At 39.6% G+C, this 27,301-nt stretch overlaps 1 protein-coding gene across 1 annotated transcript; it reads left to right on the top strand.

Moving 5' to 3' along the window:
* The first annotated feature begins 721 nt into the window (after positions 1-721).
* On the top strand, positions 722-27,301 carry Chek1 (checkpoint kinase 1). The gene is made up of 13 exons (XM_052756417.1): positions 722-2,392; positions 3,017-3,098; positions 5,074-5,297; positions 6,696-6,760; positions 6,847-6,916; positions 16,011-16,199; positions 17,628-17,732; positions 19,679-19,774; positions 22,169-22,277; positions 22,897-23,074; positions 23,305-23,436; positions 24,463-24,564; positions 26,457-27,301. Exons 2-13 carry the CDS (start codon positions 3,034-3,036, stop codon positions 26,550-26,552), a joined length of 1,431 nt encoding a protein of 476 aa, XP_052612377.1. The 5' UTR covers positions 722-2,392; positions 3,017-3,033; the 3' UTR covers positions 26,553-27,301.

Raw genomic sequence — 27,301 nt, 5'->3', positions numbered from 1 at the left:
GGTAGTTTTGTGACTGCCCCACTTTGACCTCCATATTTAGAGTTACCTGATATCATTTCAACTTGAGTCTTCTGGGTTTCCCATAATGCAGTTCAAGTCACTTTTCTGTACTTTGGGATTAATCTTTATTTTATACTTGTTAACCTTTTATCTGCAGTAGGCTTTCACTTTTCCAAAATTTTCTCATGCTCAGAAAGGAGAGGCTATTGCTTATGCCCCACTTCCTTTAAAAGACTCTTATGTAGCCCTTACGTGGCTTCAAGCTTGGTGTGTAGCTAAGGATGTCTTTGAATTCCTGATCCTCCTGCATCTGCCCCCAAGGTGCTGTGATTATAGGCAAGTGTTATAAAACCTCTCTTCTTACTATTCCTTTATAACTATTTTTTAGGTAGTTTTATCATGGTTTTGGTGTGTGTGTGTGTGTATGTAAATCTGTTTACTCTTGTGGCAATTTTCTTTTAATCGGTTTAGACACATTGTTTATTGAGGCAGTATTTCATTTAGCCCAGGTTGTCCTTGAATTTTCTATATGGCCAGTGTGATCCTGAACTGATCTGCTTCTACCTCCCTAGTGGCTGGTATAAGGTCACTTTTATACATATATAAAAGCACACATACACATACATATGAACGCTGATACTCTGCCTGGATCTATTTTTTTCCAGGTGATGACATTCCATTCAGGAATATAGGAAACTCATGGGTCTTTTTTTTTTTTTTTTTTGGTTTTTCGAGACAGGGTTTCTCTGTGTAGCTTTGCGCCTTTCCTGGAACTCACTTGGTAGCCCAGGCCGGCCTCGAACTCACAGAGATCCGCCTGGCTCTGCCTCCCGAGTGCTGGGATTAAAGGCGTGCGCCACCACTGCCCGGCCTCATGGGTCTTTATATTCTTTAATTTCAGAACACAGGAAATTACAAAGAAATTGGAAAGATCTAAAAACTTGTTTTCATCATATGAATCCTGTAACTTATGTCGTGGTGTAAAGCTTCATATGTAAACATTTTCACCTTTTCACTTCGGACAGATTTTGTAGAGATGGAGCTGTAGCTCAGTGGCAAAGCCAGCACAAAGTTTGTTTGTACTCAAGTCCTTTCCCTGAGAATTGACATTTCTCACTTTATTCTGACTTTCTGCTTGCTTGGCATGTACTCTACCATTATGCCACATGCCTAGCACAGTTACTCTAATATTTATTGTTACTCTACCCACCTCCTTTTTAAGACAGGGTCATATTTTTTGACTCAGGCTGACAAACCTGAAGCAGTTCCCCTGCTTCAGCCTTCCTTGGCTGAGATTACAGGCGAGTCACACCACGTGTAGCTTGCTGGTTTTTTGTTTGAAAGAGCATCTGGCTGAGTATCTCTTGCTAGCTCTAGAGTGTGGTATTATAGGTGTGGGCCACTATGTTCGTTTAAGAATTAGAAAGCTAATAAGACTAAGCTAGGCAAATGGTCTTCCTACAAACAGGTTAGGTCGAACTAGTTTTGGAGCCTGTGCAGGCAAAATTGGTGATCCTGACTGGACTGTAAACAAATACTATTTTCGTCCTGCCCCCTCGTACCCGACATTGTGTGGTCACATTTAAAACTATTTCGTTTTTTATTTGAGACTAACCCTGTATAACCTGGGCTGGCCTTGAACTCGCTATTTTCTTGCATACGCCTTCCAAATTCTACGTTTACAATACACACCACCACACCTGGCTTTCCTTCCCGCCAGCCCCCCAGGACCAATTCTAACAACAGTTGCTAGCTTCTAAGCTCGAATACTAAGGGTACCACAGTCTAGCGTTTACAGAGCACTTTGTAGAGCTCAGTTTGAGCCTCACAAGCCCTTCCTAGCAGGAGCGCCGGGGTCACGAGCTGGTCGGTTTATGTAGTTAACGGTGCAGCCAGCCTTGCAGGCTCAGAGCAGCAAGGAACCCAGTGCTTGCCCTGGTCCAACTGACGCTCGGTCTGGATGGAGGCTTCGGCGCCTCTCTGGAGCAACGTGAGGCGTCTAGCGGGGCACACACCCGATGCCATTCCACTCTGGGACTCACAGATCAATTCTCACCAAGGAGGTCGTCAATACCAAATCCGGTCTGCGGGTCTCTCACATCAGAACTCCAGCCTGGCCCGGCAGGCTCAGTGCTAGGAGGAGGAGCCCCTTCCGGGTCAGTCGGCTGAAGTTGCTATCAGCCGGGGATAGGACAACGCGCGCCGGCCCGCTTTACGGCAAAGGTGTGCGCGTTTGCGACAGCATGACGCAAGTAAGTTTTGGCGGGAAAAGCTCTGCATTTGGATTCCTGTGGCAGCGGGCAAAGGACTGCTTGGTGAGAGGAGCGTCCCGAACGGTGGGACAGGACTCCAGCGAGGGACTCAGAGGTCTTGATTAGTGCGGACGGGCACGGTGAGGGAGTGGTCGTGACGACCGAGAGATGGGAGGGCCTCCCGGAGTGCGGGCTGGAGCTGGTGCCCCCGGCTTTCCAGCTTAAAGGGACCAGAGCTGTTTGAGCCTTCGGGGTTCGCACACTTCCGGCTGTAGGGGTCCCTGCCTTCCGCTCCTCTCAACAGCTTGGCCCCGCCCCCTTCCCTCCGGGCCCTGGGGACACGTGCCGTTGGGGTGGGAATTGGAAGGGAGCGGGTGGGAGGAGGGGCTGCTCTGGTAGTAATTACCGTAGTTACTCACACCTGTCCTGCTTACCCCCCCCCCCACAACCCCCCAACCCCGCGCTCCCTGCCCGCAACTCCTACGCCTCCCCGTCATTCACCGGGAAGCCTTTGTCTCCCAGTCTCCGATCCAAGCTAATGTTCAGGTTTGCATAAATGCGGAGGACAAACGTGGCTGAACAGGGATCGTGATATACAGGACAAAATGCCTAAGTTTAAGATTGTGACTTGCGTAAATGTGGATGAGATGTAAGGGGAAACCACAGTTGTGCGGAATCATGGCAAGAGGCATGGCTCAGTGGCATTACGAGCGATGAGAGTTTACACTCATCCTCCGTATTTTCTGGGATCCTGCATTTTACAGCCGCTGCGCTTGGAGTCATGGCAGTGCCTTTTGTGGAAGACTGGGACTTGGTGCAAACTCTGGGAGAAGGTGCCTATGGAGAGTAAGTTTGAGCCTTCATTTAAGTTTTTTATTACATTTAGTAGTGCGTGCGTGCGTGTGTGTGTGTGTGTGTGTGTGCGCGCGCGCGCGTGCGTGTGTGTGTGTGTGTGTGTGTGTGTGTGTGCGCTGCCATGGTGAGCATATGGAGGTCAGAGGACAACTTGTAGGAGGAGTTGGTTCTCATGAGGGTTCGGAGAATTGAACTCAGATCATCAGGCTTGAGAGCAAGTGGCTTTACTGCTTAGCCGTCTTTCTGGCCTCCCTAATTTAAATTTTACCTTGCCTGTGTGCTTGCTTTAGTTTTCCATCTGCTGTTTGAATACACATTTAAAAAAATCCTTTATTTCAAGTGGCAAAGGGAATGGATATTTGCATTTGTAAATCAAGGCTCTTAGCAAGTGAAGTCACATATCCACACCCACTCCTCCTTTTTTGTGGTACTGGGGATTGAACCTATGGCGTCACACATGCTAGGTAAATGCTCTGCCACTGAGCTACAGCCCTAGACCTTAAAAACAACAACAAACAAATCCAAGATTTCTTCTTTTGTTTGTTTTTGTTCAGATCAAAATCTTGTTAAGTTGCCATGTTGGCCTTGAACTTGTGGTACACTGTACCCTCTCAGGTATTACAAGCCTGCATTGGTCGACCCAGCTTTTTAAAAACTTTTCTTTTCCCAAGGATTATAAGAGAATTAGTTTTTTTTTTTTTCCCCTACCAAGCTGTGTGTCTTAGAATTTAAATGAGATAATGAAAAGTCCCTGGAGGCACCCTGCCTTATTTCAGATCCTCACACTTAGCAGACCCTGGTTGTGTTCTGTGTTCTTGAGCAAGCTTTGTGTGCCTCTCTTTCCTCATCTGCTGACAGAATTAATAGTACCCACCCTGTATGCACCAGGCCATGACTTTCTTGGAGCTTTAACTGTAGTTTTTCACATTTCCTTTCATTTCTTTTGAGAACATGGCAGAACCATCTCATCTTCCTTGATGAAGAAAAGAGTGAAGGAAAAACATTTTGGGAAGCGTTAAATATTTAAGATTTATATATTTTTTATATGTGTGTTTGCCTACATGTTAGTATAGTACATGTGTACAGTGCTGACAGAGGCCAGAAGAAGGTAGGATCCTCCGCAACTGGAATTACAGATGATTATGAGCTACCATGTGGGTGCTAGGAACTGTACTCCAGCCTGGTGCCCTTTTTCTGCCCCCCCCCCTTGTTTTGTTTGCAGAGACTGTGAAGGGGCCCCAAAATAGTTTGACCGCACAGCTTCTGTGACAGGCTTAGGGGTCTAGACACAGCTTCTGTGACAGGCTTATTGGCAGGCAACACCCAGATCCAGGAAAAGCCTTAAGCTGATACCATCCAGGGATCTACCCAGGGGTGAAGAAGTACCTGACATCCAAACATTCCAACCATTAGACAAGGTGGCCAGATGTCCTTGAGTCTAGCGCATACCTATTTTTTGTTTTACAGACACCCCTAGACAGTTGTCAGCCAATCAGGGTCCTGGACCCTGGAAATCCCTTCACCCCAACCTCTGCTATGAAAACTCTGCCCCACCTGAGCTCAGGGCTCTCTGCTGTCACCACTGTGTTGGACAGACAGAGGGACCAAGCTCTGGAGCTTGAAATAAAGGCTCTTTGCTTTTACATGCGGGATTCGGTCGCCGTGGTGGTCTTTTGGGGGTCCCCGCGATCTGGGCATAACAGACAGTGTCTTATTATGTAGCTGGCTGCCTCAAACTTCAAGAGCTCTGCCTGTCTCTGCTTCTCAAAGATCAAAGACATATGTCACCACATCCTGCTTGTTTGGGTTTTTTGTTTGTTTGCTTAGAGAGTTTCTTTCTTTGTAGCTCAGGCTGGCCTTGAACCTGGAATGCTGGAATTACAGGCATGCATCACTAATCTTTTGAAGTTTTAGGAGAAATAGAATTCGGATGTGAAAATGTTTTAATTTTCTCTCTTTTTTTAAGAGTTCAACTTGCTGTGAATAGAATAACTGAAGAAGCTGTTGCCGTGAAAATTGTAGACATGAAGCGGGCCATAGACTGTCCAGAAAATATTAAGAAAGAGATCTGCATCAATAAAATGTTAAATCATGAGAATGTAGTGAAATTCTATGGCCACCGGAGGGAAGGCAATATCCAGTATCTATTTCTGGAGTACTGCAGTGGAGGAGAGCTTTTTGACAGAATAGGTATGGGAAAGATTTAAGATAATTCTTTTACTGTACAAGCTTATAAATTGCTACCTAGGGTCTTTCCATAGGCCCTTCAAGTGGTCTGTTACTAAGTCACATTCTCAGTTGCATTTTATCTATCTATCTATCTATCTATCTATCTATTCAAGATTTAATGTTATTCTGTGTGCATTGGTGTCTCACCTGTCTGTTGTCTATGTGAGGGTGTTAGATCCCCTGGAACTGGAGTTACAGAAAGGTGTGAGCTGCCACACCAGTGCTGAGAATTGAACCTGAGTCCTCTGGAAGAGCAGCCAGTGCACTTAACTGCTGAGCCTTCTCTCCAGCCCTCAGTTGTATTTTTTGGAGGGTGTTTTTTCAAGACAGGGTTTTTCTGTATTCCTGGCTGTCTTGGAACTCACTCTGTAGACCAGGCTGGCCTTGAACTCAGAGATCCGCATTCTTTTGCATCCTGAGTGCTGGGATTAAAGGCGCGTGCTACCACTGCCCAACTATTTTAGTGTTAGATAGCTGTTTGATCACTTTTATATCAGAGTTAGTTATGCAACAGTAAAGTTGGAGTAAAAGATCAGGCATTCTTGACTTTGTAATGTGAAAATTTTATGATTTAAATCTGTTAAGTAGCCGGGCGGTGGTGGTGCACGCCTTTAATCCCAGTACTCGGGAGGCAGAGCCAGGCGGATCTCTGTGAGTTCGAGGCCAGCCTGGGCTACCAAGTGAGTCCCAGGAGAGGCGCAAAGCTACACAGAGAAACCCTGTCTCGAAAAAACCAAAAAAAAAAAAAAAAAAAAAATCTGTTAAGTAGTGAAATAGTGTTAGATTTTCTTGTTGGCAGTCATACTAGAATATTGAGGAAAAACAGGCACTGTTTAAAATTTATTTATCTTACGGTGCTTTATATTCTGTGTACTGTGTGCATGTCTGATGTCCATGGAGGCATGCTTGGTTCTGTAAGAGGTCTGAAGAGGGCACTGGATCCCCTGGACCTGGAGTTAAAGATGATTGTGAGCCATGTTGATGCTGAGATTCAAATCCTGGTCTTCTGGAAGAGTAGCCAGTACTCTAAACTGCTAAGCCATCTCTTCAACCCTGAGTTTTGTGTTTAAAAGAAGTAGAGGGAAATGTGAAGGAAACCAAGGCCATTGGAGTTAGTATCAGATTAAAATACTTTGATGCTTTTATTATTTTCCTATGATGTTAGTTTATTTTTACTATTTAGCAGCTAGGCAGATGTGAGACATTTAGTAATATATTTATTATTAGACTTGAGTCTTTTGTTAGTATAAGTTTCTGTTTGCTTTAGTACAAACATAAATTGAGATATGGAGTAAGAGCCTATATGGTGGATGCCTGGTTATATTTTTTCAGTAGACGTTCAATACTTATTTCTTACAGAGCCAGACATAGGCATGCCTGAACAAGATGCTCAGAGGTTCTTCCATCAACTCATGGCAGGAGTGGTAGGTACCATAGCCTCTTACACTGTGCTTAAAATTAGCACCAGTAGGTGAGTTGCTAAATTCTGTTGTTTCTACCCCCCACTTAGGTTTATCTGCATGGAATTGGAATAACTCACAGGGATATTAAACCAGAAAACCTCCTCTTGGATGAAAGGGGTAGGATTCCATTTTGTTAATGTTGTTTTTTAGGCTAGTCGTATAGACCTGATCAAGGGTTTCACATTACTGAAATCCTGGGACCAAAGAAAAAAGGTCAAAATTCTAAGAGTTTATGGAGATTTGGGAGACTATCTGTATTTTGACTTTACAAGTCTTTAATGATATAGTTGTAGATGAAGGTAGACAAATACCTGGAATAATGAATGGTACCTCACTGGATGAGTAAATAGAAGAATTATTAAGTTTATTTATTTATTTTAAAATTCATTCATTTATTTTTAAAGTTTGTTTGTGTGTGTATGTGTATTTGTGTGTGTGAGTGAGTGTATGTATGTATGTGTGTATGCTACCTGTGGGAGTACCCAGGGAGGCCAGAAAAAGTAGGGGATCCCTTGGATCTACTTGGTCAGCTGCATGATGTGGTTGTTGGTAATAAAACTCCAGCCCTCTGGAGGAATGGTATGCACTTTTAACTGCTGAGCCATTTCTCCAGCCCTACAAGAAAATTTAAAAGTTCTTTAAAGAATTAATGTGCCATGCTTTTATTGAAATATCCTACGCCTTGGTCTTAGAGGTCACACTCAGGTTGTCAGACTTGGTGGAAAGGGCGTTTACCTGCTGAGCCGTCTCACTGGTCCTGTTCCGTTTTGTTTTTTAAATAATGTACTTGTTTGTTTTCATTTATGTGCATTGTTGTTTTCCCTGCATGTTTGTCTGTGTTGGGGTGTCAGATCTGGGAGTTATAGATAGATGTGAGCTGCCATGTGGGTGCTGGGAATTGAACCTGCATCCTCTAGAAGAGCAGTCAGTGCTCTTAACCACTGAGCCATCTCTCAAGCCCCCACCTTTCTGTTTTTTATTGAGACAGTTACACTCCTGTATTCCCAACACTTGGAAGATGGAGGCAGATTGGAAATTCAAGGCCATCTTTAGCTACATGCTGAGTTTGAGGTCATCTAGGGTTATGGGAGATACTTCCTCATGTCTACCCCTCAGAAAAGCTTGATGTATATCTTAGGCTGTTGAATTGCTTCTGTAGCTAGGGATGGCCTGGGGATTGCCCTTCTTCTGCTGAGAATACAGGTGTGTGCACCCATGATGGCCCTACTTTTGTTCTATAGATGTCATAAAATTGAGAGAGAAGAATAGCCAAAGTGTTAGTTTTATAGAACCAGGATCAAAAAGATGACAAGTGTTGGCTATATGAGGCAGAGATTTTGTTTTGCTCTGAGTGAGATGAGATCTCATTGCCCTTTTAGCGTGTGTTTCTCTGATGGCTGAGGATGTTGAACATTTTTTTCCAGTATTTGTTGGCCTTTTTTTAAAAAGTTTTTGTGTGTGTTGTTAGAGAACTATCTGTTAACCTTATCCACCTCTTTGTTGATTGGATGCTTCGTGTTTGGCTTAAGTTTTGGAATTCTGTAGCCGTTGAAGATATGGAGCTAATGTGAGATATTTAATTGGAAAAGATTTTCTGTCATCCTGTCGGCTGTATCCTTCTCTGCTGCTTGTTTGCTGTATGGAAGCTCTTTAATGTCTTGGGAAGCCCTTGCCTGTGCCTCTCTGCATCTTGGGGTTGCTTGTTTTTCTCTAGCACTTCATTCAGAGTTTAAGATCTCATCTTAAGGGCTTTGATTTATTTTGAACATGGTTTTGTACAAAGTATGAGAGATGGATTTAATGTCATCCTTTCCTATATGATTATCTGACTTGGAAAGCATCATTGTGTTCATGGTGCTGACCTTTTCCAGTTAGGTGGCTGTGGTTAGGGGCTGGAGAGGTGCATCAAAGGGTAAGAGCACTGGCTGCTCTTCCAGAGAACCCTGGGTTCCAGTGCCTAGCCCCAAGGTGGCAGCTCACACCTGTCTGTAACTCCAGTGACAGAGGATCTGACCTCCACGGTGCACAGGCATAAGTGCAGGCAAAACACCCATACACATTAAAAAAAAAAAAAAAAAAAGTCCAGTGATGCACACCTCTAATCCCAGCACTTGGGAGGTAGAGGCAGGTAGATCTCTGTGAGCTCTAGGCCAGCCTGGTCTACATAATGAGTTCTAGGACAGCCAGAAAAACAAAGCAAAACAAAAATGAAGGAAGAAATTTTTCTTGAAGGTGGCTCTAGCTGTATGAGTTTATTTCTGGCTCCTCTGTTCTACTCCACTGTTTACATGTCTGTTTTTCTGCCTTTGTCATGATGCACTTACTGTGTTTTTTTAGTGTGATTGAGATCAGGTATCATGATATGCCAGTATTGCTCTTCCTGCCTGGGGTGGCTTTGCTAGTCCTGAGAAGAATGCCATTGCTGACTGAATCTAGAAATCACTCCTAGCAATACAATTATCTTTACATTCTGTAGTGTGGGCTTTCAGTCTTCTGGTACCCTCTTCCATGTCTTTTTCAGTGTCTTAAAGCCTTCATTGTAGTGTTTTTTTTAACTTCCTTGGTTAGGTTTATTGCTAGCTTGTTTTTTGTTTTGTTTTGTTTTGTTTTTTTGTTTTTCCATGTTTAGAAAAGCTTTATGAATACTACTTTTTCCCCTCAGAATGTTTGTTATGGGTATATAGGAAAGCTTCTAATTTTCGCTTGTTGATTTTGTATCTTACTACCCTTTTGAAATATTTACCAGATCTAAGTTTTCTGGTGGAGGCTTTAGGGTCTTTTAAGTATAAGATAATGCCATCTAGATTAAATAGATTAATTTGACTTCTTCCTTTCTTACTTGTATCCTATTTATTTCTCCCCCTTTTCTGTATTTTTCACTATTTCTTTTACTTTTTGGAGATTAATATAATTACATAATTCCCCCCTTCCCTTTTGTCCTTCCAGACCCTCCCTTATACCTCTCCTGTTCTCTTTTAGATTCATGGCCCCTCTTTTTCATACGTATGTACGTATGTATGTATTATAACGTACATATCTGTATATTTATATGCGTGTGTATTCCTAAATATATAAGTACTGCGTGCTCGGTCTTCATAGTCTGATGTGTATGCATATTTTCAGGGCTGACCATTTGGTATTGAATAACTAATTGGTGTGTTCTTCCCTGGGGAAGACTATTTCTCCTAATCTCAGCTTCTTTGTATAGGGTTGAGGCCTCCAGGGCTTTCCCCTGTCTGCGTTGGCATGTTGCTTGTTGGCTTTGTTATCTCATGTTTAGACTGTCATGTAGATTCTCCAAGATCCATGTAACTTCTGACATTCCTGAGATCCAGTCTCACAGCAAACTCCCTGATCCTCTGGCTCTTATATCTTTCTGCTGCCCTCTTGTGCAATGACCCCTGAGCCTTAGGTCCATGAGTTGTATTATAGATGTATCCATTGGGACAACTCTGCCGTTTGGTTTTCTGTATTGGCCTCATTCTGTTGTATAAGGAAATTTCCTTGATGAGGGATGAGGACACACTTACCTTTGGGTAGAAGAACATATATTTAGGATGTAGCCAGGGATTATGCTGGTTTAGGAAAGTGGCAGTTGTAGGGTCTTCTCCAATACCCATGGTTTCACTAGTCCTGTGTAGTTGACAAGGTTTCCACTACTAGGGATGATTTCTGTCTTGTTGAGTGGGTCTTACGTCCAATCTGAGAGTCAAGGTGGATACCGTTACTGCACATTATGGCATTGTTGTGCCATGCTGGTGGTTGTTGGAGTTCACAGGCATCACAGCTGGGTAGGGCTGTCGGTTGCTTCCCTCCTTTGGAAGCTTGCATGGTGCCTTCTGGTACCAAGAAAGCTAGTCCCCAGAGAGGAGGCTTGCAGGTCAGTTCCAGCTCAAGGGGCCTCTGGCCCTGTGTCTGGTGTATTTAGCAACAAGGCCTTACTTATCTTCTACCTTTGAGGAGCATCCAAGGTCAGTAGCAGTAGCCTGTGATGTTTTGGGAGTCTCTTTGATAACCCTGACTAACAAAACTCAAAAGAGGGCTTCTCATGCTTGGTGGTGGAGTTTTTGTTAGATGGTCTTTGGCTCCTAGAAGGAGAACTGTTAGCCTAGATGAGAAGATTTCATTTCGACTGTGTTTGTTTACACACTGACTTATGTTTACTATAGTTAATCTTTAGGTAGATAGTTAATAGTATGATTCCAGTATTTTCAGAAATCCTTGCTGTTATTAAACCCTCTTCCCTCCTTCTTTGCACTGCTCCTCTCCCCCAGTTAGAGCCCTCACCCCAGTTTTCCATTTCTCTCATCAGATCACTTGTGCTCTTGTATTCGCCTCTCTATTGCTCCTCCATTTTCCCCAACCCAACAATGGTCCCTTTTCACTTTCCTGGTTTCTGTAGTTATTCCAGGATATGTACTCGAATCTGAAGATCGAGCCTCAGATGATGGAGAACATGTGATATTTGTCTTTTGGGGTCTGGGTTATTTCATTCAATATTATCGCTCCTGTTCCATCCATTTGCCTGCAGAGTTCGTGATTTCTTTTTTCATTACACCTGAATGTAGTCCATAGTGTCTATGCGCCACATTTCCATTATCAGATTGTTGATTGTTCCCGTTTCTTAGCTACTGTGAATAGAGCAGCAGTGAACATGGCTGATGAAGTATCTGTGGAGTAGAGTACCAAGTCCTTTGGCCATATGCCATGGGAAAATATAGCTGCGTCAGACATATGGTAGATTTATTTGTAGCTTTTTGAAAGTTCTCTACACTGATTTCCAGAGTGACCAGTTTATTATCCCACCAACAGTGAATGAAGCTCCCTTTCTGCACATTCCCTCCAGCATTTGTTGTCAGTTCTTTACCATTTGAATGGGGTGAGATGAAATCTCAGAGCTGTTTTCATTTGCATTTTCTTACTTGCTAGAGATAGTGAACATTTTTTTGAGTCATTTCTTAATTTTTCTCTCTCTCTTTGTGAACTCTGTTAAGGTCCCAGGCCCTTTTTTTTTTTTCTCAGTCTTTGTTTTCTGAGTTTTTTATATATCCTGGATATTGATTCTCTGTTGAGTATGATTATGACTTTTTCAGATATCCATACTGTTATTTAACCCTCTTCCTCTTCCTGCATTTATCTCTTTCCTGTTCTGTGTGTGGGCTTCCTCTTCACCTAGTTGACTATTTCTTTACTTCTGCAGAAGCTTTTCAGTTTTGTGAATTTCTACTTTTCAATTATTGGCCTTAATTCTTGGGCAAATGAAGATCGATTCAGAAAGCCCTTTCCTACATCTGTGTCGCAAGGGTAGGTACTGCCTATGTTTTTTTCCTAGCAGTTTCAGTGTTTCGAGTTTCACATTTAGGTTTTTGATCTATTTGAGTTAGTTTTTGTGCAAGACGATAGATATGGGTCTAATCCCATTCTTCTGCTTGTGAACATCTAGTTTTCCCAGCACTGTTTGTTGGAGATCCATTCTTTTCTCCAGTGTATGTTTTTGGCATCTTGTTAAATACTAAGTGACTGCAGTTATGTGTACTTTTGTTTAGGTCTTGGATTTTGTCATATTGGTCTACATGTCTGTTTTTGAGCGAGTACCATAATGTTTTTTTTTATCACTACAGCTCTGTAATATATCTTGAGATTGATAGTTGTAATCTCCAGCATTCTTTTTGCTCAGGATTGTTTTGACTACCCAGTGTCTTTTACAATTCCATATGAGTTTTGGGATAGTTTTTTCTATTTCTGTGAAGAATGAGATGGGGGCTGAGATTGTAATTGCATTGAATCTGTAAATAGCTTTTGGTAAAATGGTCATTTTCATAATATTTTACCAATCCATGAGCATGGGATGTCTTTCCATTTTCTAGAGTCTTTCTGTATCTCCTTCTTTAGAGGTTTAAAGATTTTATTATAGAAGTCCTTCACTTCCTTGGTTTATTCGTTTGGGTTCTCTAAGAAACAGAATGGTAGAATGAATTAATATATATTTGTATATTGGTGAGGGATTTATTGAGTAGCTTACTGCCTGTGGTCGAGTAGTCCAACAGTGGCTGTCTCCTGACGGAATAATATCCAATAGTTATCTAACCCACAAGACTTGATGTCTTAGCAGTCCCAGAGTGGTGCTAGAGTTCCAGGGAGGTCCTAGTTTTCAGTTCATGTTGGAATCCTGAAGAAGTAGGTTTTAACACCAACCAAAGAATGAGTTAGGAACGATGAACTTGCTAGTGAAAGTGAGGGCAAGAAGACAGAAAACAAAGCTTCCTTCTTCCATGTTCTGTTCCGTGGGCTGCCACCGGAGGCGGCGGCCCAGATTTAGAGTGTGAATAGGAGTATGTGCATTCTCTCTTTCTCTGTCTGTTGTTGTTTAGAAAACTTATTGATTTGCCCAAGTTAATTCTGTATCCTACCACACTGCTGAATTTGTTCATTATTTCTAGAGGTTTTCTGGTAGAGTTTCTGAGATATCTATGTATCGTATGTCATCTGCAAGTAGGGATATTTTGGCTTCCTACTGTATCCCTTTAATTTCCTTTTGCCTGTTGTTCTACTTAGTGTTTCAGGCACAGTGTTTTAAAAAGGAATAGGGATAGTGGACATCCCTACCTCATTTCTGACATCAGTGGTATTGCTTCCAAATTTTTCTCCATATAGGATGTTGTTGGCTATAGGCTTATATACAGCTTTTATTATGTTGAGGTATATTCACTTTGTATTCTAACTTAGATTAAGAAATACATAAAAAACTTAGCACACAAAATTTTTATGCATATTGTAATAAAGTATAGTAAATCCTATCTTCACACCTGACAGTAAAAAGATCAACATTCACATCTAAAAATGCTCATAGTATTGGTGGTTTGTAGAAATTTCAAAACAACCCAAATATGTACCAATTGTAAGACAGATAAATTATGAAATGTTTTATTTATTTATTTATTTATTTATTTATTTTTAAAGATTTATTTTGTATACAGTGTTCTGCCTGCATGCCAGAAGAGGGCGCCAGTTCCCATTACAGATGGTTGGGAGCCACCATGTGGTTGTTGGGAATCGAACTCAGGACCTGTAAGAACAGCCAGTGCTCTTAACCACTGAGCCATCTTTCCAACCTGAAATGTATAATTTATAGTGTCAAGCAATGGCAGATGAATTTCAGGGATAAAAGGATGTAGATAAAAAGCAAAAACAAAACCAAAAATGTAACAAACAAAACCACAACAAAATCCCAAACTCATACATTATCTGTTTTTATGAAGTCCAAAACCCAAATTATTGTTTAGGATTAGAAACATGTAACAGTAGCACAAGTAGAAAGAAAACTGAATGGTAGGCAGCTCTGAGAAGCAAGGGAGTGTGTGTGGGTGTTTTGCCTGTAGTGTGTGTGTGCACCATGTGCCTGCAGTGCTGGTGGAGACCAGAAGAAGGGACGGAACCCTCTTAGAACTGGAGTTACAGACACTTGTTAGCTGCCATATGGATGCTGGGATTTGAATTAGGGCTCTTTGGAAGAGCAATCAGTGTTCTTTAACCACTGAACCATCTCTCTAGCCCTGCTCTTTATTTTTATTTATTTATTTTGGATATTTGAGACAGGAGTTCTCTGTGTAGTAACCCTGGCTGTCCTGGAGCTTGCTCAGTAGACCAGGCTGGTCTTGAACGAACAGATCTGCCTCTGTCTCCCAAGTGCCTGGATGTAGCACCACCCAGCTATTTTTTTTTAAATATAGATTTATTAATTTAAGAATTTCACACAAATGTTAAGCTGAATGTCTGGTAAGCACATCTTGATTACACTGTTATTCTTGTGTATTTATTTTGTTTCCATTTAGTATTTGTTAGTAAGCTAAAGAAACAAAATCCCACCAGTATCTAAAACCTCCCTTCCATTCCTTCCTTCCCAGACACATATATCTCTAAATTACATCTCTCAATGTTAAATTCATATCTGTAGCTCTCTAACTTAACAATATTATGTTACACACAGGATGAAGCAACCAAACTCCAAAGACACTATGGTAAACCATTAGTACTCAAAGTGACTGCTACTTGGAAGTAGTTTGAAGTTGTGATCTCAGTGGTTGGTCTAGATTTTATCATATATAGTTATTAAGAAGATGTAATTACAACCTGTATCTCTCAAAGTTAAATATAGGTAACAAATAACACTGGCTTATATATGATATGTGGTGTGAACATTTGTTTCTAACTTAAAATAGAACAATGATTACCTAAAACAAAAAATACATATTTATATTTATAATACTTACAACGAGATTTGTTCATGCTACTAGCCTTTTTCCTATATAATATCTGATTTTGTATGAGTGTGTATACCTTGTTTTGTTAACTGCTTCCATAGTTGGAGTGAGAGTTGTTAAAGAGTGAGTAATTTCACAGATTGACACCTTGGCCACACTGCTTTCAAAAGGTTGTACCTATGACGATCTCTCCTAACAGGGTTTCCCTAACTCCTTAGTTAGACCCTTTGCTACGGCATCCTATAATGTCTGTATTTTCGTATCCCATATAACCATGGTTTATTGTCAGCCTTTCTCGCTGATTTTATCTACTACCTGCATTGGCTAATGCAGTGCCTATTACTTGCATGCAGTAGACATTCATCTAGTATGTTAAAACGGGAAGTTCTTCATGCAGTTCGTATGTGATGAAGAAGGGAGAGCAGAGTGGAAGTTTGTTCTTCTGGCTCGTTTTGGCATGGAATTTTTGTTGCTTTTCTCAGATTTGCTTCTGTGACAAGTTCTTGTGGCTTCTCAGTTTTTAGTTTAGTTTGATACATCCTTATATGTTTCCTTTTTGCCAACTGACATCGTTTGCCATTGAGAAAGCTTTGCTGATGACTTCTTACCCTCCACAGTTCTCAGTGAAGGGTTTTGCTCTACTGTCTTCCCAGGTTTGTTTTCCAGGAGGGCGTCTACAGCATCTTTATTTGACCTGGTACAAGCTGGTTTTTGTGTTGATGATGTATCACTTTAGTTAATAAGGACTTGAGGTCTTTGCTAAGTTTAGTTTGGCATAAATGATTGGTGCCTTTTCATTTTTCTTCATTACACATACATAGATTTCTTTTGCTGATTTTCAGGTAGAGAAATTCTACAAGTCTTAAGGAAAACTAGTGTTATTTAGTAATTCCTATATGTGTTTACAAATCCTTTTAATTCGGTGCTGGTCTTTTTTTCTTTTGGCTTAGATAACCTCAAAATCTCTGACTTTGGCTTGGCGACAGTGTTTCGGCATAATAATCGTGAACGCTTACTAAACAAGATGTGTGGTACTTTACCTTATGTTGCTCCAGAGCTTCTCAAGAGAAAAGAATTTCATGCAGAACCAGTTGATGTTTGGTCCTGTGGAATAGTACTTACTGCAATGTTGGCTGGAGGTAAGGCTGTTTAATTATGAGAAAACTTATTTTCTCTGAAAAATCATATTTTTTATACCAAAATAAAAATGAAATAACCTAAGGGAATCTAATTCTGTAATAGAAAGGCTGTGAGCCACCTCTCCAGTTCTGTAGTAGTTTTGTTAGTGTTTAATTGCTTTTGGGCTTCAGTAACAAAGTACCATACAGTGAGTGCACCTTAAACAGCAGATTTATCCATTTTTGTACAAATTATGAAGGCCTCAAGTCTGGGTGATGAAGGTGCAAGCATGGCCATATTCTGAGGGCCCTCTTCCTGCCTTGTAGTTGACCATCTTACTGAGAGGCGAGGCAGACTCTACAGGATCTTCATAAGGACCCAAATCTCACTTTTTTTTTTTTTTTTTGGTTTTTCGAGACAGGGTTTCTCTGTGTAGCTTTGCGCCTTTCCTGGGACTCACTTGGTAGCCCAGGCTGGCCTCGAACTCACAGAGATCCGCCTGGCTCTGCCTCCCGAGTGCTGGGATTAAAGGCGTGCGCCACCACCGCCCGGCTCAAATCTCACTTTTGAGGGCTTTCCTACCCATGACCCAGTCACCTATCTCCATAATCGTCACAATGGGAACGTGGGAGTGAGTGATCTGGCTGCAGCATCTTTCCCTTCGTTGATCGCTGGAATTGATTTGGTTGATCTGGCTTGTGAGGCTGGTGTTGCCTTCCTCTCCTGAAGTTGTGGGCTGGCTTGAAGAGGACCACTTTCCCTGAATAGAGGAGGGTCAGCCTTCAGTCAAGTGTATACAAGTCGCTACAGTCCCCTGCTAGAACCTCCAATCAAGCTCTCACTTTCATTATCTTAGAGGTTTAGAGGGGAAGCAAACATTTAACCATTATAATTAACATCTTATTATAGGCCGGGCAGTGGTGGCTCACGCCTTTAATCCTAGCACTTGGGAGGCAGAGGCAGGCTGATCTCATTGAGTTTGAGGCCAGCCTGGTCTACAAAGCGAGTTCCAGGACAGCCAGGACTGTTGCACAGAGAAACCCTGTCTCAAAAAACAAAATAAATAAATAAATAAATAAATTAATTAATTAAATGAACATCTTATTTCTCACTACCTTGAAACTTGTTATCCAGAGAGAGATTCATTTATATGAATTATATCTGTTAAATGGAAATCTCAACACTTCCTTTGGGGTTGCCGGAGATTGAACCTAGGGTTTAACACCTACCAGGCAAGCACTCCGTCACTAACCCGTATCTCTAACCTTCATGTGAAAGAGTAGATTTCAATGAAACTTAGTATGAAAACCATATTGAATTACTATGGAGGAAACTTGTATTCTTTTTATGTATTGTTCACTTATTCTATTGTGTGATTATTTTTCCTTGAAATTTTTATTACATAATTTTGTGAACACTCAGAAAACTGAAACTTGTTTCATTTTTAGAGTTGCCGTGGGACCAGCCCAGTGACAGCTGTCAGGAATATTCTGATTGGAAAGAAAAAAAAACCTATCTCAATCCTTGGAAAAAAATTGATTCTGCTCCTCTGGGTAACTGGTTGTTAGATTGAAAATACTGATTTTGTGGGTAATTAAGTCTCATGCTAGCTGATTGTTCCTTCCCTCCTTTCTTCTCCCTCCTTCCCTTCCTCCCCCTCTTTTCCTCCCTTTCTTCCTTCTCTTCCTTTTTTTTTTAAAAAAATGTAAGTGATCTATAGTACTTTTAGCTAACTTAGAAAATATATGTAAAAATTAAAAAATGATTGGATGTAGTGGCACTTGTCTTTAATCCCAGCACCCAGGAAGCAGAGGCAGGTGGATCTCTGAGCCTGCCTGGCCTTCATAGGGAGTTCCAGGCCAGCCAGGACTACATAGTGAGACCTCATCTCAAGAAAGAGAGCGGGAAGGAGGAAGGAAACAGCTATAATTGTGGCATTTGGAAATAGCCTTTTAAAGGTATTCTGATATATGTGCCTATGCTTTCATGTAAAAAATATATAGCAAATGTGTACTACATATATATTATATATATATTAGTTATAAGTATATACTTTTGCAAAAATTAAACCCTAGTACTTTATTTTTCATAACCTATTTTTCATTTTTGATACTCAGCATTTTCCTGTATTTGTAATTACTGGTCTGGATCATACTTTTAAAGACTGATGGTATTCATTATATGGCTATGTCTTACTCATCAAGTTTAAGATTTAGTTTTTTTTTTTTTCCTTTAATTTTACTTTTAGCGAAGAGGTATGATAACATCTCTGTTACTTGATGCTTGTGTATATCCTTTAATTATTTGCTTAAAAATTTCTCCTTTAAAAAAAAAAAAAGGAGAAAAAAGAAATTTTCCCTTCTCCCACAAGCAAAAATGCAGAGTTAAGAGAGTATGTATCTTTTTAAATGTTATGGACTTATTTTACAAATTTATTTTTTTTAAAGTTTGTACCATTTCATCATTTTTTACGTTACTTTTTTACATTATATTTTGAAACACTGGGTTTCACTATGTATCCGTGACTGGCCCTTAACTCACTGTGTAGACCAGGCTGACTTTCATATTCAGAGAGATTAGTCTACCTCTGCCTACTGAATATTGGGATTAAATGTGTATGCTGCCATGCCTGGCAAAATAATTTTTTTTAACCAGTATGTCTGTAACTGATATTGCTTCTTAAATTTTGTTTTAAATTTAATATTAAGAGTGAGTTGCCTACCTCCTTATGTAACTTACTAGCTTTTTCAGATTTGCTTAGTTTTGGCAATGAAATTTATAGTTTTTCTTAATCCCTTGGGGCCTTTTCCAAAAATTTATTCATATTATTTATTGTGTTTGTTACAGTATTTCCTAGAGTTTGTCATTTATTTTAACTGTGATGGTTATTTTAATATGCAGATGTTGTAAATTTTTCATGATCTAAAATGTTGTCATTTGTGGTTTTTGACTTGTATTGCCATAATTAGGTCTTTTCTACCCTGATATTTTTTAAAAGTTTTTTTTTGCGTTCTCATTTAGTGTTTCTATGGTTTAATTTTTACATTTTATTGTTGTTGGCTTTGATTTTGCAACAGTCTCATTTAGCCTAAGCAGATCCCTGTGTAATAAATAGAGGATGACCTTATCCTCCAGTCTCTACCTCCAGATACTGGTGTTCAGATGCTAACGTGCTTGGCTTGTTTGTTTTTGGAGACAAGGTCTCTGTTAGTCCATGCTGACCTGAAACTCAGGCAGAACCTGACTGTGGCAATCCTTGCAGCCTGCTGAGTGCTGGGACTACAAGCTTGAGTCACTTTTCAGTTCTAGTTTACATTTTTGATGTTGAGAATTAATTGTATGAGTTCTTTTTAAAATTAATATGTATGTCCCAGGCTGGCCTCATTCTTAAACACCCTGCCTGTGCCTCTCAAGTGTGCCATGTGCCTGGCTTTTGTGTCTTTTAAGTTTTATCTAATCTGCTTAACTCTTTTACAAATACTGTCTTGTTTGTTTTCAGCTTTGCTTCATAAAATTCTAGTTGAGAATCCATCAGCAAGGATTACCATCCCAGACATTAAAAAGGATAGATGGTACAACAAACCATTTAACCGAGGTAAAAAACAAAGTACACTTGTTTTCTTCTGTGAAATATGCTTAACAAAATACCACAAACCCATGTCATAACTCTCGTTTGCCCAAATGAAGATTTTAGTATTTAATAGGAAAAACAATTTCGAAATTAATATTGTTTATTAACAACTAAAAAGAGTGCTATAACTCAATGTTTTGACGAGGTCTAATGAAACAAGGAAGACTTTTCCTCATGAAGACATGGCCGGAAATGTAAATTTTGAAGATTAAAAGGAGCTAGCAGGCGAGGCATGTTTGATTCTCTACAGAAGCAGCAGCATTTGGACAAATAGATTTTGTACATTAAATGTATTTGAAGAACTTGAAGGTCAGCTCACTATGACATGGACCTTGTGTTTCGTGTGCATCACTAACCAGTGGTCAACATGGTAATCCATGTGTCATAGGTATGCAGTAAATGTTGACTGAGTGAGTGGATAGAGAATTGGGAGAGTGAGAGGTTTGAGCTGATTCAGGAAAGGCAGATAGCCCAGTTATAGGAGGGCTTTATGAGCTGCGCTAAGGATTTATCCTGAAGCTTACTACCATTAGGACAAGTTTGAGGGGCTTCAAAAGCAAGAAAATGATAAGTTGATGTGTTTGGTTTTAAAAGATCTTTCTGAATACTCCAATGAATAGGACGAGATTAAGTAATGTGGGCTTCTACAGTAGTGGTTTAGATGTGAGAAGATGCTGGCTGTTCCAGAGGACCTGGGTTTGATTCCAGCACCTACATGGGGGCCCACAGCATCTGTAACTCAAACCCCAGGAGGTCTGATACTCTCTGGCCTCTGAGGGCATGCATTTGTGTGGTGCACAGACATGCAGACAAAACACATATTCACATAAAGGAAAAAGGTTTAGAAAGATTTAGGAGTCAGTGTTTTTTGTCAGTTTTGTTCACTGTTGAATACCTAGTACTAGGGTAATGCCTAGTATTACATAACCCCAATAAAGCATTTTAGTGAGTGGATTAATAAAAAATATTGGTTAACACTAAGCATTATTAAATGGCTTTAGGGACAGATCTAATAGATGTAGGTGTGTTCAACCTTTTGATATTATGGTCTAATGTTCATAGTCAGGGACTGCACAAGAGTTCAGATGTTTTAAGTAACTTTATGATTTTGTATTGTACTATACCTGTACCTATCCTTGGCTGAAAGTGGCTGTGGGCTGGAAGAGGGTGAAACTTAAGAAAAGAGGAATGAGTAACAGAACATCAAGATCAGGGTTTCTGAGGAAGATTTTGTGTGTGTGTATGTGTGTGTGTGTGTGTGTGTGTGTTGAGGAAGGGGTAATGGGTCCATAGTACAAGTATCAGGCTTGACATTTGAGGGGAGGATACAAGGAGGAAGAGAGGCATAAGCAAGTATATATGGAGATTTGGTAGTGACGTGCAGAGTTAGTTCAGGTCTGTTGGTATTATTTTTTCTAAAAGTAGGATAGTATATCATGCTAAGTAATGATGGAATGGAGGATGGTATTGATAATTTCAGAAGAGAATAGAAGTTTTGAAATAATCCCTTTTGAGGAAGTGTGAGGTGACAGGTGGCATGGACTGTTGCAGTCTAGCTGAGGAATGAAAGTTTAAAATGGCTTCATTTTCTGTATCCTGACTATTCTTGGTAAAGCTTCTTTAAGGGAACAGTATTGGATAGAACATATTCAGTGCTCACTGTCATAATCATGAGTTTAAACATTTTAAAAGTTTGAGTTATTTAGCTAGTCTTTTGTTGACCATCATGTTACCCATAAAAGGTATCGTTAAAATTGTGGTCTTAGTGAAGCAGTAATGTAACATTCCTTATAAAATCGTTTAAAAAGGGCTGGAGAGGGGGGCTGGAGAGATGGCTCAGCGGTTAAGAGCACTGGTTGCTCTTCCAGAGGTCCTGAGTTCAATTCCCAGCAACCACATGGTGGCTCACAACCATCCGTGATGGGATCTGGTACCCTCTTCTGGCCTGCAGTCATACATGCATGTAGGCAGAATGCTGTATCCATAATAAATAAATAAATAAATCTTAAAAAAAAAGAATTTAAAAAAAAAAAAAAAAAAAAAAAAAAAAAGGGCTGGAGAGGTGGCTCAGAGGTTAAGAGCACTGACTGCTCTTCTAGAGGTCCTGAGTTCAATTCCCAGCAACCACATGGTGGCTCACAACCATCTATAATGAGATCTGGCGCCCTTTTCTGACCTGCGGTCATACATGCTGTATACATAATAAATAAATAAATCTTAAAAAAAAAAATCGTTTAAAAAAACAACTTTATATTATTTTATGTTCAATAAATGGATTTAGATGTGGCTCTACTTATTCAAATTGCCAGTTAGATTAGTTAATACTTTCATAGGAGATTTGTATTTGTTCCTTTTTAGGTGCAAAGAGGCCTCGAGCCACTTCAGGTGGTATGTCAGAGTCTTCTAGTGGATTCTCTAAGCACATTCATTCCAATTTGGACTTTTCTCCAGTAAATAGTGCTTCCAGGTAAGAATTCGAATTATTTTTTCTTTTTCTTTCTTTCTTTCTTTCTTTCTTTCTTTCTTTCTTTCTTTCTTTCTTTCTTTCTTTCTTTCTCTCTTCCTCTCTTTCTTCCTCTCTTTCTTTTTGAGGAAAGGTCTTACTATGTAACCTTGACTGAACTGGATATTGGTAGCCCAAACTGGTCTTGAACTTGTACTAATCCTCCTGCGTTTGCTTCCTGAGTGCTGGGATTTCAGATGTGCACCACAATGCATTGGCAGATTAAGTTGTTTTTTTAAAAATGTAGTTATTCCCCATAAAGAATAAAATGTATATATTTTACTCAATAATGCAAATAATTTCACCAAAATGAGAACGATTGTATGATATAAGAAGGGCCTGGTGGGTTTTATTTAAAGATATTTTTAGTCTAACACTGTAGCACACATACTTCTAGTCACAGATAACTGCTAATTGGGAGGTTGAAGCAGGAGGATGGATAGTTCCAGGCCAGTCTAGGCAGCAAGATGCAATTTTATCTCAAAAAAAAGAGAAAGAAACACAAAATAAATAGTTAAAAAGAATGAAACATCTTAAAAACCGAGAATTAAAGACATTTTTTTCTTCTGTCTTAATGTCTCAGTGAAGAAAATGTGAAGTTCTCTAGTTCCCAGCCAGAGCCACGGACAGGGCTTTCCTTGTGGGACACTGGTTCCTCCTACGTTGACAAACTGGTACAAGGCATCAGCTTTTCACAGCCTACGTGTCCTGATCACATGCTTGTAAACAGTCAGTTACTTGGTACCCCTGGATCCTCACAGGTAAGGAATTGAAGTTTTCTGATAAATAACCGTTGCCTTTTATTTTTGTTGTCTTAAATCTTCGGGTATATGTGATTACTACTTGTAGTTGGTACATATTGTTTGGATAAGGAAGAAATACTTAGAGGAGGCCTTTATGGGTGAGAATCCCAAGTCAAGGAAAAGAATTTCAGACTGTTGCTGTAAACTGGTCACACTGGATTTATCCAGCTTTCTTCTTTGTTGTGTAGAACCCCTGGCAGCGCTTGGTCAAAAGAATGACACGCTTCTTCACCAAACTGGATGCAGACAAATCTTACCAGTGCCTGAAAGAGACCTTCGAGAAGTTGGGCTATCAGTGGAAAAAGAGTTGTATGAACCAGGCATGTTTTATTAGTTTTCAGTTATTATTTTTTAACCATAGAAAATTAAAACGTTATCAGTAGTCAGTGAGTGCTTTGAAAATACAAGTAATTAATTTGAAAAAGAAACAATTGAAGGTTTGAAGATTTTTTTTTTTGGGGGGGTCCCAAATCTCTAATGTTAGCATTTTTATATTAGACTGGAGTTGACAGTGTCTTTACTTAAGTGTTTGGGTCGTGTGCCGGCTCTTGGCTGTGACTTTTCTTTACACCAGTCCTCTTGTGGGAATATTTAAAAAAACCCAAAGTGAACAGGAATGGGGAACTGAAGTGGGAGTTGTGAGACCTCTCCAAACCTTCACTATCATCTCACTGGTATTGCAGCTTTTCAGCCATAGATACAGCTTCTCATTTTCTTTCTTGTAATAATCTTGTTTTCTTTCTCATATATGAGATTGATTGATTGACTACAGTATTGGGGATTGAACTCAGGCCTTGTCCATGTTGGGTAGGTGCTGTGCCGCCAAGCTACATCCCAAGTCTTCATTACATTCCTATTCCTTTTGATCCTTTCTTTCAGTTCTGCTTTGCTAAAATGTCTTCCTTTGTTACTAAAAGTTCACTTAGAGTTCTACTTACAGCTTGGTTTAGATTGGATGCAGACTTGCCCAATGGAGAGAGAGAGCAGTCTTTTTTTTTTTTTTTTTTTTTTTTAAGATTTGTTTTTACACTTGTATACATGAGAGTGTCTGTGTGCATGTATATGTCAGTGTCTGTGTGTGGAGGCATCAGATCCTTTGGAGGTAGAATTATAGGTGATTGGGAGCCTCCTGACGTGGGTGCTGGGAATGGAACTCAGGTCCTCTGGAAGAGTGACTGTCTCTAGGCCTGTAATTTAAAGTGCTCTTTATGCCACTCCTGTTGTGCGAGGATTGTAGTATACATTTTTATCCCAAAAGTATTACTGACCTGTTGAGACAGAGGTTTTGTTAAGAGTATTTTCTATTCATGTGTGTTTGTAGCTTGACCTTAATTTTATCGCCTTAGGTCACTGTATCAACAACTGATAGAAGAAACAATAAGTTGATTTTCAAAATAAATTTGGTAGAAATGGATGAGAAGATACTGGTTGACTTCCGGCTTTCTAAGGTATTTTTTAAAGTATTTTATTCATAGTATTTTTTCTATGGAAATATTTCTTCTGTGTGAATTTTTCAGTGGTTTTATGTGTTATATACTGCAGTCCACCCCTCGCACTATTGCTTGGAGTTTTTTAGGTCGAGCACAGTTCCAGTGCGCATGACGAGTCCTTATGCTGTCTTACACTATTTCCCAACTAGGACCTGAATTTTCTCTTTGCCTAGAGTAAATATCTTATGCATATATTTTTGTTCAGGTTATATATATATTACTTGCCTATTCTAATTTTGGCTTTCATATTGACTGTCACAGTATTTCATGCTTTTTGTTTTGGGGTAGCAGTTACTTAGTAATGGCTCCAAAGGTAGTAATGCTGGCAATTTTATTCTAGAATATTTTATTAACAATTGCTCTGTTTTACTACTAATTGTGTTACTTTTACTATGCCATATTTATAGATTAAACTATATCGTAGCCGTGTATACATAGGAATGCATATGGTATATAGGCCATGCAAAGTTCCATTCTATGTGATTTCAGACCCTCACAGAATGTTTTGGAGTATAGCCACATGAATTTGTAAATACACTGTAACTAGTTCATTTTCACTTAGTGTTACAAACTTTGAATTTTGTCGTCATCTATTTTTTGGAAAATTATTTTGGTTGTTTTTCTCTTTTCTTTCCTGACTCCTTCTCAGAATAAAAATCTTGAGGGACTGGGGATGCACTGGAGTTTGTAGAGTGCTTGCTTAGCATGCACAAAGCTCTGGATTGGATCCCCAGCACCAGATAAAACCAGGTGTGGCAGTGATGCCTGTATTCTCCGCAAATCAGCAGGGAGGAGGACCAGGAATTGGTGCCATCTGAGGCCTCACAGCTAGTTTGAGGCCAGCACTACGTGGGACCTTGTTCCCCCTAAAAAATTGTTTTTTCTTTTTTTGTAACATACAGAGAAGTAGAGAGTAAAAGAATAAAAATAATTTTAAAGTATACTTCCCAACAGTTAGTTATCATTTGTAGTACTTTGGAATACTCAAATTATTTTGATTCATATATAACATTTGTCTGTTTAATACAAATTATGACATTAAGAAGCTTTCACATTATAATGTAATGATCTTCATTTTGTGATTAATATTATGATTTTACTCAACTATTATTTTTAGTTTTAAAGCCTACTCTGTATAAAACCAAACCAGTATAATGTCTGTTTCCTGAGAGTTTATATGGGGCTCTAGAGCTGGTTGAAGAGTAATTCACATTCTTTATATTGGAGATTAGTTGCAGTATTCTTTTCTAGATTCTTGCTATGCAATTAAATTATGAAGGCTTCTCATTGAAACTATTGTCATAACGGAGTTTAGCGGACTTTTTTGTGATAAAATTGTGACAACTTCAGTGTGGCTTGTTTTTAGTTCACAAATTCTTGCTGCTTATGGAAAACAATTGGTGTAGGTCCAAAGGTACTAACCCTTGAAACAACAACAACAAAAAATGCCATTATTCTGCTTTCTCAGCTCATTGTGGTGAGAAAGTGAAGAGAATATGATCAGGTGAGAATTATTTATGTAGCCATTTCCACCAGAATATTTGGTCTTCACAAATGGACTGGAATCAGGTTGCATTTAATAAATTATTAGTGAAGAACCCATAAGATGTTATAATAGCCTGCTCAAATAAGTCAAAATGCTAAAGATTTATGTGGAATGAAAAACTAACTGGAGCGGTATATACCTGCAATCCAGTTTCTCAGAAGAACAGAGAGGAGGGAAAAAAAAGACCTGAGGGATGCCATAACTAACATACCTAAGGATGTTTGTTTCTACTGACCAGGAATGATAATATGATCTTTTGACACAATCTTTTTTTTATATTTTTAAAATAATATTCCTAAAATAGGGCGATGGATTAGAGTTCAAGAGACACTTCCTGAAGATTAAAGGGAAGCTCAGTGATGTTGTGAGCAGCCAGAAGGTTTGGTTTCCTGTTACATGATGAAGCTGTCAGCTCTGGAGATTCCTGGTGACTATAGTGCTGCTATGTTGACATTATTCTTCCTAGAGAAGATTATCCTGTTCTGCAAACTGCAAACAATAGTTTTTGAAGAGTTCTCTTCCTATTATCCAAACATCTTCCAATTCTGAGTATGTTTTGCATACAAATAATACTGTATTTTAATTGTATGTAATACTTTGGGGAAAGGATGGATCAAATTCATTAGGTATTTCTCCAGCTGTGTTTAAATGGTCTGAATTTGAAACCTATCTGGTAGAAACCAACTTTTGGGATACATGAGTTTGCAAGCTTTTATACCAATGTAGTATGACTTCTGGGAAAAAAAAAAGAAAATGAGAACATTTTGCTTCGTTCTAAGAAAACATGTTTCTTCTCTGCTATTTAATTGTAAGGATGAATAAACAAAGACCATGTACAGCTGATTGATCCATGAAGCGAGCCTGCTACAAAGAGTGTATCCCAAGATATGTGCTGTATTTTCACTTTGGGTGTGTGCGCTGCACAAGGGCTTGACCAGTTCTAGAAAACTGTTGTTGAGTTATGATTAAAATTACAAGCTTTTTTTCCCCCCTGGTGTAGCTAGTCAAGTATAAAGCACTGGTTGGTCTTTGAAGAAGTTAAACATAAGCTCTGGTGCTTATCTTACTTTAAATTACACACTTGAATAACTTTTTGTACATTCACAGTCATATTTTAACTCTAGAAATAAATTCTATTTTTAAAATCAA

This window comes from Peromyscus californicus, unplaced genomic scaffold (assembly GCF_007827085.1).
Source record: "Peromyscus californicus insignis strain IS unplaced genomic scaffold, ASM782708v3 Scaffold_11__1_contigs__length_118956290, whole genome shotgun sequence".
NCBI lineage: Eukaryota > Metazoa > Chordata > Mammalia > Rodentia > Cricetidae > Peromyscus > Peromyscus californicus.
The sequence above is the reverse complement of the archived record's forward strand: the minus strand, read 5'-3'. Positions and strand labels throughout refer to the sequence as shown.